The 17,880-nt window shown below is 34.1% G+C and overlaps 1 protein-coding gene across 8 annotated transcripts in view; it reads left to right on the forward strand.

Moving 5' to 3' along the window:
• The window catches only part of STXBP5 (syntaxin binding protein 5), a 107,003-nt gene that overhangs the window by 41,788 nt on the left and 47,335 nt on the right, over positions 1–17,880 (forward strand). For all 8 annotated transcript variants that reach the window (XM_068677033.1, XM_068677032.1, XM_068677036.1 and 5 more), the window contains 5 exons: positions 262–396; positions 1,651–1,714; positions 5,607–5,690; positions 15,570–15,693; positions 17,063–17,141. In XM_068677033.1, coding sequence (XP_068533134.1) covers positions 262–396; positions 1,651–1,714; positions 5,607–5,690; positions 15,570–15,693; positions 17,063–17,141 — 486 coding nt within the window. The remainder of the gene's footprint in view (positions 1–261; positions 397–1,650; positions 1,715–5,606; positions 5,691–15,569; positions 15,694–17,062; positions 17,142–17,880) is intronic.

The following is a 17,880-nucleotide window of genomic DNA, read 5'->3' on the forward strand; positions in this document are numbered from 1 at the left end:
TTAATAGTCTTAGAATACTTTGGTTTATATTCCATGTTTAGTCTAAATTTTACATTGTCTGTGGATCTCTGATCAAGTACTGTTTTTGCTATTTTTATCTAACTGTAACTTGTATTTTTTCCTTTTTGCCTGCTGCTCTTCTACTTTTTGGCAATTTAGACATTGAAATACAGGATTTATAAAAAAAAAAAAAAAAAAAAAAACACACAAGAAAAAAACACTTTTCTTTAATCCTCTTTTTCCGGTGGTATTCTTTTTCAGGATAACATTTTGTCATCTACCTTTCCAAAGTAAATGGCTATATGTGGGCACCGAAAGAGGAAACATTCACATTGTCAATGTGGAATCATTTACTCTCTCAGGCTATGTCATCATGTGGAATAAAGCCATTGAACTGTGAGTTCTGTCTATTATTGTCTGTTGGGGGTGGTGGTGGTGAGGGAAACAGATGTCCAGGTGTCCAAGATGTTTTAAGTTGCAGAATTGGCATTCTTATCTAGAACGACCTCCATATTAGTCTCATTGCACCAAATAATATGGGCAAAGTACATGGGCATGTAAATAACTTTATTTTAATAAAAGTGAAGTGTTAATGTTAACTTGGTGAACTTTTGTTTTTCTAGCTTGTTAAAACTATTTCTGACTTGACTTAAGGCTGTGATGCCCAGAACTGTTTAACATCAGCATGTTTTCAGGGATAATTGGATTCAGTAATCCTTGCAGAATATCTTCCAGAGTGTAAAGATATGCATTGTGACAGGGCCGATGCATACTGGCTAAAAATATAAATTTAAATAAGCCTATTCCAAGAACAAAATATATTTTTTACAGCTATTTCCGTTCTTCCTTCCTTTTTTAATAATAGATTTGTGAATGTAAATGTAGTGGTATGTGGGTGAAAACATACTTATATGCTGCTGTTGCTGTGCTGCTGTTGTTTCTAGAGTGTTATATGTATCTTCAAAACATACATGAAGTCCATCACTTGCCAAAGGCTTTTGGGGAAAAAAAGCACATCTCTTCATTTGTCAATCTTCTTTAATACCAAGATAACAATTCTTTAATAGCATGAAATCAACATAAAAACAGATTTTTTTAATAAACCCCATTTTAATAGTACCCATCTTGAGCAGTATAAAAATTATATAATGGTTAAAAAACAGTTACTTGAATTCTTTTTTTATCGCTGAAGAATTAACGGTTTAGAGAGCATATCATATCTTGTCTACAAAAGAGCATGTTGAAGAAGATAGATAGAATGTAGCTTTCCAGTTTGTGCAATTAAAGAAGGCAAAGCTTTATGGAAATAATAATATGGGCTTTGTCTTATCTGTAGCAGCTATTGTTAGTTAGCGTTCAGATAATCTTGTGTATGCAGGAATACAAGATAAAAGTCTACTGTATGTAGTCTAGTGAAACCTTCTGAAGAAAAATGGCACGTGAAATAGGCATTGTATGAAACACAACTGATCTTTTTTAAAAGTCCTTTGTTTCTCCTGATCAACTTTAGGAGATGTTTTAAGATTGACGTCTTGATGTTTCAATATGAGAGTAAATAAATATAGTTTTTTAATTACGTGTAATCACCTTATGAGATGTAATTTTGGCAGGGCTATTTTTTTTGCTTAATTGGAATTATTCCTTGTTTAGGTCTTCTAAATCTCACCCAGGACCTATTGTTCACATCAGCGACAATCCAATGGATGAAGGAAAGGTAAGATACATTTGAAGGCTTTTCACCACACTATTTTTCAAGTGAGACTTCAAAAAAAAAAAAAAAAGGGAAGTAAATCCGACTGCTTTTAAGGAGGGATTAAGTAGATGAGGACAATGTTGGATGCATGAAGGAAGTCTAAATCAAGGCGTTAGGCTCTGAAAATATGAAGTAAAGTACAGACATGAATATAGGAAACACTGCTAGGGTAGTTGAATGTATCTTGTAATCAGAAACATTTTAAAATACAGGTGAAAGCATTGAATTGCAGAAATCCTTGAAGATATAAGCGAGGAACATTACTATTTGTGGTTAAAAAAAAAAAGTTGATTAAAAAAACAACTTGGGATGGAAATTAACAAGCTTTATATTGCCATGGGGCTGTTGTTACTTTTACAACTGTAAAATGCTTTGTGGTCACTGAAGTGTATTTATATAGCTTACTGTGTACTTTATCTTTAGCCAATCCAAGACAGCAATTTTTATGAAGTTCAAGATCTAACTGACAAAGTATCACTTAGCAGTATCTAGTGCTTAAAAGTTAACTGGCTTGTAGTACAAAAGAAAAGTCATCTGTAGTAAAACATGCAAGAAAACTATGTATCAGACTTGTATTATCCTTGTGAGATATTGCTAACGTGGTCGTCTTATCTTAACAATAATTTTTGATGGTACACATTCTTGAAGCCCTCACAGAACATTCATTGTAATGTCCTGTGACACAGAGGCAACAAGAAGAACCTGAACAATGAAATCAGTGGTCATAAGTTACTTCTCAGAACTTCCTTAGTTCTAGAATAAATCTGCAAGTATTACTGTTTGTTTTTGGGAGACCTATTGCAAGGCACATGTAAAAATGATACAGAATGAATAACTTAAGTTCATCGTGAAGATTTCATGAATTAAAAATAAAGGCAAGTAGTTAAAACATTTTTCTCTGACAGCAATGACTGTAATACTAAAACAAATATTTTATACTTTATTTTGCACTTCTATAAAGAAGTGACCTGCTAGGCAGTTTAATTCAGTGCTTTTTTGGCTGCATGTCTAATGCCTATTCCACTTGATTTCTTTCTTTACACTGGATGGAACAAGATAGTTGTGCTAGAAAACAGTGAATCCTTGGAAACCCTCAAGAATCTGTATAAAGAAATGCTTCCATTTGTGCCAGAACATCTGTTTTTGTTGTATCTGTTTCCTAAGTGCTTTATTCTGTATTGTTACATGCTATAGAATCACTTACACATGATCAAGTGTGTACAGAATGACACCATATACGTTATGGCTTTGCCATAATTCATTCTTCACTTCAGTCATGGTTGCTTTGCTTCAGTTGTCCGACCTCTTTTTTAATCTTTGGATGAGATTGTGACTCTAACTCTTTGAAGGATCTTTAGCCTGTTTAGCTTGCATTGCCTCATAGTTACTAAGTAAATCTAACTGATCTGCTGCAATTTTTGTTCAGGTGTTTTGGTCCACAGTTGAAGAGTAAACAGGAAGGGTTTTCCTTAATTTTCACAACTGGGAAAAAAATAAAAGGTAAAAGGAGGGATTTGAGAACTATAGTACATATGCATCTCTTCCAAAAGTGTATAGACCCCTTTCAAAACTTTCAAAAACATGGTTATAATTTAGCTATAAATTATAAGAGCTGGTATGTCTAGCCAAATACCGTTTGAGAAAGTTTGTCTCTTCAAACAGATTTTCATTGATTCCTCTCTAGAGCATATATAGATATATTCAGGTATAAGTAATTGAATATATTGATCAATTAAGTTCTAAATGTTTATTTGTCAGTGTAATGGCTCAGAAATATTGTAGAGCTTTGAATTCCCAAGAGAAAAGAACTTTCAAGGAGAAAGAAAATAACGTTGCTTTCTACTGTTCTACTTGTACAGGAAAAATACTATTGTTTGTGTTTTCTGTTTGATGTGTTAGTGGTGGATAAAACTGAAAAGATTGGGCAATGATAGTATTGTCTCAGCAGTGATTTGAATATTTTAACAGCATGCTAGTTGTGAGCTTGTAACTTAGATGTCTGAGGATTCAGTCCAAAAAGAATTTAACAAGTAGAGCTTTTCCATTCACTTGAAATTCACTGAGGTAAGCATGTAACTATTGGATTTTTCTGTAGGATTTGGTCTGTATTGCACTCCAGAATCATGAACACTAGATTATGAATGTAATTAAACTATGGTAACTTGAGAAAGACAAGCAATCTATTTAGTATGGTGTATTTTACCCATACTTCGTATTTAATTATTGTGAATTAAAGTGAAAGGTGTATTGTTTTTATCAGTTTGAGTGTTCTTTAGTCTTGTAGAACGACCTTACGGTCCTGTTCTTTCGAATTAAAAAAAAATAAAAATAAAATACATCCATAAAAGTAAGCAAAACAAAACAAAGACCTGTGCAGTTGAAAGAATCTGCTGTGTACTTGCTTCTTAAAACTTTCAGGCTCTTAGAAAAATCGTAATGAATAGAAGGCTAAATTCAAAGTTTAAAATAGAAAAATTATAAAATGGCTTATGGTAAGCAGGGTAGTGTAAAATAATAGTATACATGACACTGTAGTGAGGAAAAATATCTAACATTCACTTTTACTGGATCAAACATGCTTAGTATTTAAGTCGTTTTTGTGCTATGTAGCAATGAAGTAGAATACATTGTCTGTATGCTGGCTGGAGATCCTCTTTTACATATTGGATAGAACTGAAGACCCTGAAAAACTCAAAATCTTGAAAAGACTGTTCAGGCAAAACCTCTAGGTACAACAATAGACTCATGTAGATCTTCTTCCCTGACTGCAGTGGCATGTATGGAAAGGCAGTGTTTTGTAATCTCTAGTATGAAGATCAGTCCTTGGGGTGCTTCAGCTTACATGAAATAGGTTGTTACAGCAGTGAATAAATATCTGTAGCCAAGTACTCCTTTTCTGTATGTCCTTGCTGGTACAAAAAAAAAAAAGTGGAATTGAAGGCCTGCTGCATAATGCTTAGAATCACTTTAGCAGTGTTGCTGAAATGAAGGCTTTTGGAGTAGATCCAACTACCGTAAAAGAAGATCCAACTACTATAAAATAAGCTAATAAGAAGAACCTTCTTTGATTATATAATAAGTGCAAAGGCTGTTACTACTGTTTTATGTTGGCCTTATTTTGTTTTCATTAAGTGTCACTTAAGATAAGAAAACAAAACAGATACTCAACAATGTGATAATGCAATTATTATGAGCAATTTGGATCTTCATTCCCTGCAGAAATAGTTTTAGTTTTGCCTCTTGAAAAATATGATTTCAAAAAGCATTATATTTAATTTCTCTCTACCTTTCCTTTGAGCCAATTTTCTTTGTGTTCATTAAGCCAGTTAACTCAATTTTGATTGACATCGGGGAAAGTTTATATTAATTTTTTTTTTCTTAGAGACAATGAAACAATACCCAGAACTTCAGAAATTAGTGTATTTTTTTTCTAACAAAGCTAATCAGAACAAATTCTTGTGAGGAAAACATATGTTAGTAAACAAAAAGTGCTTCCCCCAACCGTAATTTTAACTCAGGAAGAAATACATTTAGGAAAGTGTTTAATGTTGGGCTTTCTGGAACTCAAAGGGATTTCCGAAGACTCTTCAGAAGATTAAAACAATTTTTTTCTAACTTTGAATTAATTTCATCATGTAATATTATTGTATTAGCTGGAAGAGAATAAAAAACAGTATAAAGTAAGTCTTCAATTTTGAGGTCTTCACAGGTTGTCGCTAACTTCTGGCTTCTCAATCACTTGCGATTGCTTCATCTAGTATTAGGCTGCAGTTCTTTGGGACAAGAACTGCAGGCCATGTAAATTGTGTTATATTTGCTTATAAAGACTTAATATTTATGCTTATTATTGCAGCTCCTGATTGGCTTTGAGTCTGGAACAGTGGTATTGTGGGATCTGAAGTCAAAGAAGGCAGATTACAGATACTCACACGATGAGGTAATAATTTTTCATCTGCATTGTATATTATGAGGACATCATTCACAGTTCTAGAGAGACCATTTTGATTATTTTATTCAGTTCTTCTCCTGCTCTTGTCACTAGTGGATGAGTAAATAGGTCTCTCTGAAATTGCAAGTACTTGAAGCTTTCTGTAAAAGAAACAGTGTTTGAATAATAGAAACTTCAGACTGAAGAAGTGTTTGAGTTCAAGTTTTTTGCAATGGCTGGTGTCGTGGATTAGGTTTCTTCCCCAATTTCTGTGGTTAAGGTTTCAGCTCTGTTTTTCTGTTGAGTAGTGTGACTTTCATCCATGTTAAGAGCTTGAGTCTTTAGCTGAAATAAGATAGCTTAGCAATTTTTGTAGTTTGGAAAATCTCACATTCTGAAAAATGTGAGGAAAAGAAACCAATGAATAGTCTCAGTAAGATGGTTCTGTAAATGTACCTTTTCACTGTAGGGTAAGATCAATGTTAAAACCAGGAGAGTTTGTTGTTTTTTTAAAAAGGTTGGGGGGAGCATTTAATGGCATTTATTTCTTACAACCTGATTTTTTAAGAGAATTCAGGCTGCTGGAAAGACAAATTAAAAATCAATCGTTCAACACATTATGCAAGTATATGCATTTTATTTAAAATAACATAAAGCTAGTCTTGGTTACATTTAAAAGATCCTAAAATGTCTTTATAATAGATCAGTACTAGCTACTCTAGACATGCTTTGTATATCACAAAAGGAGTATGTTCCTTAGCTCTGCGCTTAAGTTTTCACGAGACAGGTTTTTCTGTGTTTTTTTTTTTTTTTTTTTTTTTTTTGTGGTTGTTCTGGCTTCGTACTTATACTTGCATGTGTCAGCTCTGCCTATGGAGCGTTTCTCTGAAGGGTGAATCTCTGAAGCAGCCTAAGCCTTAGATCATCAGAACTGGATGAGATTTCTTTGAAGCTGGTACAGTTGTTTTTGAACACAAAGTATGTTATATGAAGAACAATTTCTTACCTTCCAATTGCATTACATGCACCTCACTTATTCTCTCTATGTACTGCTTCATTTTATAAACTACTTCGTATCTCCATCTCTTTCTAGTCTTACTTTTGTTCATCTTCAATCTCTTTCTATACTTCTTACGGTTCTTGCTCATCCCAGATTTTATTTTTTAAAGTTTTATTGTGTCTTTTTAAAAAGAAAATCACAACAAAATAGCTTATTCAAGATGTAAGCACATAACATTTGTACTGGGGAATCACTTCATGTTTGGTTTCATTTTCTTTCTTTCGATCTTAAATACTGGATTAGCCTTTGCAAGGATCAAACAATACTCCCTTGGAACAACCTGCTATAAAAGTATTGTATCACTTTTTAGTGTCAATTGTCAGCTCAGTGCCCCTTGTTTTAATGTATAATTGTGGTTTAACCCAATAGGCCACTAAGCACCACACAGCCATTCACTCACTCCCCTGCAGTGGGGGGTAGAAGATACAAGAGAGAATCAGGAAAAGGTAAAAACTTGTGGGCTGTCTAATAGGATGGAAAAAGAAGGGAAAATAATAATAATAAAGAATATACAAAGCAAGTGGTGCACAATGCAATTGCTGATCACACACCAACCAATGTCCAGCCTGTCTCTGAGACCGAGCAGGGACAGCCCCCCAGCCAGCCTTTCCAGTTTTATTGTTCAGCATGTGGGAACATGGTGTGGAATATCCCTTTGGGAAGTCTGGATCAGGTGTCCTGGTTCTGTCCCCTCCCAGTTTCCCGTACACCCCCAGCTTCCTCACTGGCAGAGCAGCATGAGAAGCAGAAAAATTCCTGTCTCTGTGTAAGCACTGCTCTGCAACAAGTAAAAGCAACAACTAAACCATTGGTGTGTTATTGGCATAATTTTTCTCCTAAATCCAAAACCTGTAGACCAGCCACAACATTCTATACCAGAGACTAATAAAGAAAATTAACCTTATCTTAGCTGAAACCAGGAGAATACTAAACTCTTTTTTTTTTGTCTGCTTCACTTCACAGTTGCATGTGCTGGCTGATTTTAGAAAAGGAAAAAAAAAATCTTTCAGCAGTTCTTCACTGGAAGGACTCATTTCTACCTTGAATAAGCCTTAGTATTGTCAGTGGACCTTATCAGTTCAATATTCTTGTTCTGATTTTCCAGGCTATTTATGAATAAACCAAGCAGCACAGATCCCTGAGGTTCTCTGCCAATTACCTTCATCTGTTAACTGATCAATTACTGCCAGTCTGTCTTTGCTTCAGCTTGCTTTACTTCCTGATACCTTGACCAGTTACTCATCTGTTCAAGGATATCTAATCTGTTTGTTCGGTTTCCTTTGAGAAACATTGTTGAAGACTTTGAGGAAAAAAATCTATGTAGATGGCTTAATTGGTGTTTCAATTAGCCACATGCTTATTTACATTTTCAGAGGTTTGTTGGATGTGATTTCCTGTTACAAAAAGCATGCTGACTGCTCATACCTGGTATATTAAACTAATTCTTACGTTGGTTAGTTCTTTATTAAAGTTTTGATAATGGTTATAGAAACTTACCCAGAATAGTCACTATGCTGTTTATTTTGTTTTTCTTTGGATTTTGTGGCCCACTTGTTTCAAGGTTGACCTCATGCTTGTCATGTATGAGTTTTCCTGAACCAACCTGATTTTGGGAGTTCACAAACAGCAGTGCATAGTTAAGTCATTTCATCTTTGATTTTCTTTAGGATGTGTAGGTGTATGCATCTAGCTATTCCTTTTTTTTTTTTTAACTGCAGAAGAGGTAATGAAATACCTGAGGTAAGATTCTTTGCTAAAGAAAGTATTTATGGCTGTGATAAACTGGGGATGGATAAGGAGAAGACCTAAAAAAAAGTAAAAATAAAATAAAAAAAAATAGAGAGAGAGAGAGTGAGCTTGAGAAGTTTTACTGTTCTCATTAGTGAGCATCACCATATGATAAGATTCCTTAAAAAAAAAATAAATAAATCTATAGGCATGTGTTTTAAATCTAACTTTCTAAGGAGGAAAAATAGAACAATGGCCCTTTTTTGAATTTGGCTTTGATACAGTTAGCACAGTATCATATTTTTCTGGATTCTGTATTGAGTGGCATAAAATTAAAAATGATTAATCTTGTTACACATGTAAAAGGTATATTTCTTGAAAGGTGTCGTTGCAGAGAGTACTGTAATTGTCTCTGGCCATATGGCCATGAGAGATGATGTATCAGATGCAGCAAAGGTAAAGCTGCAGAAAGTGAACGATGACTAGATCTATTTGTTCGTATGTGTATGATCTGTTTTTTAGCATGGGCTAGGTGAGGTGTGTCTTCTCCTGTATCCTTCATTTTGTTCTTCAGTGCCCCAGTTCTGTGTTCAGCTGCAAAAATTGAGAATCTCCCTGAATTTGTCAGTGAAAAAAAAAATGTTAAGCTCCATAATGTTAACTTCCTAATTATGTTTTGATCCATGCTGACTAACTAGTGGCCTATATGAATATACTGTTCCTGCTGTTTGTCAGCTAGCCCGGTTTCAGCTAAGGGAAAGTAAGTGTTGCTGATTAAAAAATAAATAAATCTAGTTTGTGTGAGCATGGACACTAGTAGAGCCTGGTGCTGCAGCACAAGGCATTGCCTCTGGTATTGCCTCTGGAGCCTAGAGCTGAATCTCTAGCTCTGCAGACTCTTTACAAGAGGAATGTGTGTGCTTCACAATGCTGCTACATTTTGAGTTGGATGGCTGTTAATGGGTGACTAGGCTTCAGTAGGTGTCACAGACAGGATGGCCGGAGACACTTATTACCACAAAAATTGTTTGTAAACCTTGCCATTGGATAAGTTTCTTCTGCCTTCATTGCTTTTTACCAGTGTCCTTTGATGTAACTGACTCAAAATTTCCCAAGTGTCCAGGGGTCCAAATGTTATCCTTTTACTGTCTTCCTCTACTCATGAGCAAGGAGTAACCTTCCTATATAATCATAGGTTTATAGCAAGATAGCTGTGCAGCTTCCTTGGAGAAGGCTGAATCCTATTACAACTTATTAAATTTCTGCTGGGTTTCATTCAGAACTTCATGATCACCAAGGAGGCTCTCTTGAAGCAAATTCCAATGTTGTTGTGTTGGAAAATTGATCTGTTATCTGAAAGCTGAGTTAGTGGAACACTGTCCCTGTTTTCCTCTTGTCTGAACTTGTCTGCCCACCCAGCACCATACTCAAGTAAATTGCAGCACAAAATCAGGAGCTCTCATCCCAAGGACAGGCAGGAATGCTTAAAGGATGGGCAACACCACCACGACAGCATAAAACCATTTTAACCATATTGCTGCTGAACCATGGTTGGGGGAGGCAGCTGTAGCTAATGATCAGTATTAGTACTGTTTACTGGAGTGATCTTCCCTCTACAACATGCTAGTTTATGATAGGGAATTTAGTTAGAATTTGTTCTTAATTTTTCTGTATCACGAAAGAGGTCCTGAACTTCTAGTAGTATATACTTTTTTTATTACAACAGCAATATGTTGCATGTTTACACTTATGAATTCTTCTAAATTCTTGTTATTCACAGAATTTGGAGAACAAACTTTTGTTTGTCTTGGACAGGCTTAGTGAGAAAATAGGAGTAAAATCTTTTTTTTTTTCTTTGCATAATTTTTAAGCTTTTTATGTTCAAATATTGGTGATACTTTTTTTAAAGTTATGCTTTTCTCCCATGGAATACGGTTTATACTACAGATGCTTCCCTTTCTTTATTTGCAGCCATGAAATAAGTAAAACGATACTTAATATTAGTCTGTAATGTTAGTTGGTTAAATAAAGTTAGTTTTTTAAATAAACTAGACTTTTAAAAATGCATTTCAATCTTAGTATTCAATCAAGTCCATTCTTCAAGTAGTATTTTTTTTTTCTTCTGATGTAAAGTCAGCTTTGATAGCATTAACTCAAAGAATGTATTACAGTTTGCTATTTTTAGGCTCAATCTTCTTGTACATGGCTGAGGGTAAGGGATTATTTTACAGCATTAAAAGCATGTCAAAGTATCCTGGGGGAGTTGTTTTAAATTAATTTAAAACAAACAAAAATCCACAACCCTGAAATATGACTTGCCAGAAACCGAAGCACGATCAGGTATTTATACCTGATACATTATGCCTTGTACATTCCATTGCATCAAAATGAACTTCGTGAGTTACATATTCACTTAAGTTTCAGTAACTACGTTTTTTTTAATTTTTTTCTTCTCAATAGCCTAAGAAAAGGGAAAAAAATGCCACAGAAGAGAGTTAACACAGGAATGTTGACGTTACTATGCATGTTTTGGGTACTTTGGTGAATCAGTAGAAAAAGAATGCGTGTTATCACCTGTTCAAGTTGACCAAAAAACATTGTATGTGTCCATGCAGGAGATGGAGGGCTATCATAATAAGGAGGAAATCTAATAAATAAAATCATGGTCAAAAACAAATTGTGAATGTAATTCTCCCCAGTTTTGGTTCATTCTTCTGGGAAATTATGCAGAGGTGTTTAGCCAGTGAAGATTTCTAATACTCGAAAAGTATACAGGCATGTGCATATTAAAATAATAAAAATTAAAAAGGTAGATGATTTAAATTTGTTCTGAGTCATAGCAATTGTATTTGCAGTAGTATAAGCTTGATATTACAAATATGATATAAAACAAGTCTTTATCAATAGAGAAAATTGCAAAAGGTTAACAATACTGTATTCATATCAAAGTATCAGTTTCTGCATGTATCTTGTCTTGTGGGAAGATAAGATGAAGAGCAGTTTCAAACTGTTCTAAAATAGTATGCATGTAATCAGCTCTAGGGCTAAAATAGGTCTATATGAATTGAAAAGATTATTTTTGAAAAGATTTTCTGAACTGAAACAGTTAAATGCCCTCAGTAGGTGAAAAAAATAAGATCAAAACGTATGAAAATATGAGTCTATTGATTAATTTAGTTCTGAGATTCTAAGTAAAAGTTGTCTTTAGAATTTCTAATTTTTTGTACCTCTCTAAAGAGACAAGAAATAATAGTGATTCTAGGGATATTGACAGAAAAAAAATAGCAGAAAAAAATGGAGTTTCATAAAACATTAAAATGCATCAGTCTCATTATCAGTGATTTAATTAAGTCTTGTATAGAAAAATAAATGCTTTTAATTGTTTTTCTCGGACTCTTTCACTTTACAGTCCTACCATTTCTCTCAGGTAACTGTTGCAGACATTGCAAAAATGTTTCCTTCTGAATATGAAATATATTAGCTTCATAGCAGGCAGTACAGCAGTCATTTTTTGACATGGGATCATGCATCTGGAACAGCTGGTGCAAGTAAGGCTTCCTATGTGCACAGTCTATCTCCATGTAGTACATTAGGATGGTCAGTTTCTACATTTCTGGATTTTACTCTTTGCTTTGACAGCAAAGTCAAGCATGATGGTTTTGTTGTTCAAAAATGTATGGATTTATTTCCTCTGAGGCAGTTACTTATCTTCTAGAAAGTTATGAAACACGCTTCCACTTAACCCAGAATAGCTGCCTTAACTTACAATCAAAGTGAAAGAGGTGATTTCTTAATTTAATAAGACACCTTTAGCTATAATAATTCACTTCATCTAAATAAATCTTTCTATTTACTTTATTAATAGAGCATTCTATCTTTAATCTCATGTACAGTTTTTGTGTATTTGGTGCTTGTTTGTGAATGGAAGGGTTCAGGATATTCGTCCGAGGTCAGAACTTGGGCTGCTCTCCAGGTTTCAGCTGGGATAGAGCTAATTTTTCTAGTAGCTGGTATGGTGCTGCGTTTTGGATTTAGGACGAGAATAATGCTGATAACACACCAATGTTGTTTCAAAGCAGTGTTTACACTAAGTTAAGGACTTCTCTGCTTCCTGTGTTACCCTGCCACTGAGGAGGCTGCATGTTCAGGCAACTCTTCTTGAGGATGTAGACAGCTTCTGCCTTAAATATAGCAACAGTCCTCTCTCTGCAGTACTAGTGCATGATCTCATGAGAGATTACTGTCTGATCGGGATCCAAGTGACCAGTGAGATATTATACAAAAATATGAGATGCAGCTGAATCAGCATCAGATGATTTAGTCATATTGCTCTGGTACCAAAAGGATACCAGATGATGTTTAATAATCAAAGATAAGAATTATGATTAGAATTTAAGTAGTTTTATTCTGGATTGGTAAGTCTGGTATGAAAACATCAGTGGAAAAATGTGTTACTCTTAAGGGCTTTTTCTTGTCTTAAGAAGCTATGTATATCTTTGCGGCCTCAGTGTGTTCTGCCTGATTTTTCTGTCTTGGATGTTATACTTTCTTTCTAATTCTAGTACTAATAGTAACCATGGAAAAAATTTTTTTTGGTGATTGAAGGTGTTGATACAAACTAGCTAGTGCCACCTAAAGTTACTGTAGTTTTTTCATTATAACTGGTTTGCCCTAGGCAGCCCATTGAATACCTTGAGAGTTCAACTACTTACAAGTCTTTTGATTTTTAGACTTAAAAAAAAGTTGAGTTGTGTAATAGCAAAGGATAGTGCTCAGTACCAAAGTTTTTCATACTCTGCCCAGAGAATTTAGTTGAATTATTTGAAAAATACATAAAATATGTTATGTGTTAAATAATATTTAACTGTGTCATTAAATTTAACCAGATGGTCTATAAAATTAGTCAATAAAGTCGTAAAGCCACAGCATCATTGTTCTTTTGCAGTGTTCTTTCCATCTCATTGGGTTCCTTGCTGAAATTAAGTGATAGCAATTGTCTTTCTCCTTTGTGCTTGGTTTATCAGATCTCGATGTTCATAAGCATTAATGCACTTCAACAGTACTGGGTTGTTTTGTGTCCTCCCTCTTGACCTTTTTTCAATAAAAAGAAAGTGTCTGTCTATCACTCAATTATCCTTCTTTCTGTGCAGCTTGCTTTCTTATGGGATCTTAAGGCCTATTCTGCATAGACATATAAATGGCTTAATTTACACTATGAGTTGGCTGATTACATATGGGAGAGTATTTGAAACATTTATTACATTGCATCACTAATAGTGTAGATAGCTTTCAAATAAAGCTTCTTCAAATACAGCCTTTGCTTTAGCTAGTCTACACTTTCAAACTCGCTGATCCCTAACTTTGGTACTATGTTGGTAAATAACATAATCTAGAAAAAAAATTATATGCAAAACTGCTTTTATAATTCCTGCTTTTATTTGATAATTAAATATTACCTCACAGACAGATTAAGCAAGACTGTTTTAGTCTCTAGGTTAACTTCATATGAGTTGTCTAGGTTTCCAAGCTGCAAATGTGTAGATGAGATGTTGGTACACTAAATCTGTTTTCTAACAAAATCCATAGTGATTCCACATGAAAGAGGGAGCAAGATTACCTTAAAGTTTAGCATTTCTTTGTCAAATTTAATTAGTGGTTTGCAGATATCCACATCTGCTATATTCAGTTGAAACTGTTTGTACTGAAGACTCCACGCTCATGTAATGCAGTCATTTTCCTGTCTGTCACATTGTCTCTGGATTCTCCCTTCGTGTTGCTGGAAGCTGTCTTGTTCTCTTGCATAACTTTATTAAATGTGATGATCAGATCTGTGTATAATCACTTTAGATGAAGCTGTCTTACATCTGTTTTCTGTGATTTGCTCTTTGCCAAGTATTTATTATCTAAGCGTCCACTGTTGGGTAGGGTTCCTTGCAGAGGCAATCCATAGGTACATAAGAAATGGAGTGAGTCTGAGCCCTGTTTACAGATAATCTCTACTGAGGGTATGCGTTCAGAAGATAGTATTGGACAGCCTATTAGCATTCACACATTCAGTTTCTGCTTTGTTTGCCTAGAGTAATGTCTCCACCATGATTATTAAGCAAATCTACTTTCTGAGCAGGACCAAAGCTCAATATTTATAGCAAGTAATACTTCCTTCTGCACCTTTTGGATAGTAGATAAATACTTGGGCTTTTCATTGTTTATTGATATTTTCATGATATAACTAACATTTTCTTGAATATCACCAAATGGTTTCATAATGCCTTCATGTACTAAGAGACTGGAAGCAGAAATAGCAACAATCATCTATTCCTACTAGTTAATCTGTTTGCTTTATCTGAACTCATTGCTTTATTGTTCACTATTTTCTCACCTAAAGGCAGCAACTAGATTTCATTTTTTTTCTGCAGTAGGTTTTTATGTGGCTTGGCTGATTGCTCACTTCCTAATTTTATGAACATTAAGACATTTATTTATTTGTGAAAAGATTTACTAGTAGTTTCCTACTCAACACTGCTATTGCAACATCAGAATGCTAATATTTTGTTTTCCTCATCTAAAACTGAAATGTTTAATTTCTTCAAAAAAATCTTATTGATCACTTCAATTCTCATTTCACTGGTGTTCTCAACCCTTGTTTGCCTCTTGTGCATATCCACTTGGCATCTCAAAATGACATGTGAATTTTTGACTTAATGATCTTTTCAAGTAGATCTTCAGTATCAACAAGATAATTTATTTTGCCCAATAATAAGCTTTAGTTAGTGAAGCTCAAATAAGAGTTTGCAGTTCTTTTCTGTGTACTACCAACTGTTGAAAATGTTTTAATGCAACATTCCAAGGAGGTTTTTTCCCCCCCTTAAACATGTCAGTACAATGAAGGCAATGTTTTTGATGAATAAATTATGTCTGAAAGAAGTACTTTAGAATTTAACATGGGTAATTTAGGACATAGTAAGAGCAACAAGATTTAGGTAGTGCTTTCTGTAATTTCCTTTTGTTGTCTAATGTCATCAAGGAAGGAGTAATGATAAGATGATACTAAGATATTAGTCTTGTACTGTTATATTTTGTTTGTTTGTTTTCTTGTATAGGCTATCCATTCTGTGGCTTGGCATCATGAAGGAAAACAATTTATTTGTAGTCATTCAGATGGTACCTTGACCATATGGAATGTAAAATCTCCTACCAGACCGTTCCAGACAATCACTCCACATGGTAAGATTGAAAATAGATGCCCACTGTGTGCTTTAAAATCCAGAGGAAACTTAATGGAAACTTTTAATGGAAATATGTTTTATAAAACTAAGTATTAAAAATCTATTATTTCAGTGCAAGTAGATTTTGTCATATCAAATTCTGATAGATTTAATGTTTAAAGAAGTCTGGTCTTTTATGAAATAGGAGACCAACTCAATGCAATGGTATCTAAATCTCTAAACTTTAGGCTGTTTTTTACACAATGACATTGATCTTAAAATTAACTAAGGCATGTTTTGCAGAGCTTGCTTTTTGCTTGACATTACAGTCCCATATGTTGTTTAAAATACATATAAGCAAGCATCTGTTTCATGTATAAATGTGTTTCATGTATAAATGTGATTACCATATAAATTCTTGGAAAGGTTTGTAAAAGAATAAGATTTGCATCTGGTAAGATGTTCCCACTTCTCAGATAATTCTGCATTAATTTAAGCCTAGAAAATTAACATGTTGTTCTGTGAAATATGCGGACGCATATTTCAAAAATATATATATCGGTATACAGAGTATTATCTGTACACAGCAATTTATTTACTTCAGACAAGTGTGAATGCAATGGTGAGGATAATCTGTGAGGTTAGTTGTAAGATGCTGTAGTTAAGCATTCTGGTTTATGTATCTGAGACTATAGCAAGTCCCTGCTTATTATAGTGGATGTTGGCCAGAGTGGAAAGAGGAAGGTATAAATTTCTCATGAAAAAAAAGGCAAGGCTAACTTCAGTTTTATGTTTTGTCATCTTCACCATTTTCATTTTGTTATTGGGCTGCAAACTAAATCTTCTGCAGAACTTTATAGGTTTATCAAATGTTATCAATGTACATAGGTACATACTTACACTGTACTTCTAACTTCTATTGACTCCAGGAGAAATTGTGACTGTAGAAGCTTTAGTTGCTAATATTGCAAAGTAGAGGAAGAAGGGCCCTTCATATTCAAGCTCTTAAGGGTAATGCTTAGAATAAACTTTATTTTACTTGTAAGCTGAGAAATTTTAATTGCAAAATGGTAGAGATAAGTTTTAAATCCTCCATGCTACTTAAAATAATTTTAGGGGAACATTATATTTTTGAAAATAAAGATTTCACAACACTGAAGACATGCACAAAAGAAAAGGCACCACTAACAAAACTCTAAATTTTCAGGGTTAATGTACTGATAATTTTAACAATTTTTTCCTGGTATTTCAAGGCATACTCTGTAATTGTCAGAGGTGTTGAATATATGTTTGCATAAATGTTTTACTTTGTAAGTTGCATAGTGAATTTCTTAATTTGCCATTGTGTTATGGAGTTGTAAGATTAATACAAGAAAATTTCACTTTAGGAAAGCAGCTGAAGGATGGAAAGAAACCAGAACCCTGCAAACCTATCCTTAAAGTGGAATATAAAACAACTAGAGCTGGGTAAGACTTGTTTTGCATGTGAAGTTAAAGCATACTTAAAGTAAATTTAGCTCTCAGAGAATGTCCTTTGTTTCCTGTTGTTGGGATGAGTATTTTGGTATCACTGAGCTACAGTAAAAAAGCTGAAATAGTTTTTCAAAAATCAGATTTGTTGAATAAACTGCAAAAACAAATATGAAAAAATTGCTATATGCACAAACCTTAGCTTAGCTTAGTGCATCACTAGTATCACTAGTGCACCATCTACATGTTTATTCTATGCTAACAAAAACAATCCTTGTATATTTTTACTCAATCTTCTGAAAACATATCTTATTAAAGAAAAAAAAAAGTCTGACAGAGCACAGAGGACACTGAAATGTAGAGGCCTGAAAAATTTTAACTTTGAAAAATAGTGGCCTGATGCAGATATTCTAAATTCTGAATACATGTTCCTCCCCCTGCACTCCCCTAAAATGTTACTGACGGAAGCTGTTCTGGTAGAGTACAGTAATTTATGCATTGAATTGTTCCTAATTATGCACATTGAAAAAGTAACAAAGCAGTAATTGCAAGAAGAGGCTGAGATGGAATTACAGTATCTTGAATAGCATGTTTTGTTAGCAAGACTGCAATTAGGATTGAAGGATTTCATGAACTTTATGGGATTTCTTTTCTTTATGTTTCTAAAGTGCTTTAAAATGGTTGAGTATAAGGTGCAATATAAAGATAAAATATTCATGGAAACCTGCTTAGCTAT

Source organism: Anas acuta, chromosome 3 (genome assembly GCF_963932015.1).
Source record: "Anas acuta chromosome 3, bAnaAcu1.1, whole genome shotgun sequence".
Classification (NCBI taxonomy): domain Eukaryota; kingdom Metazoa; phylum Chordata; class Aves; order Anseriformes; family Anatidae; genus Anas; species Anas acuta.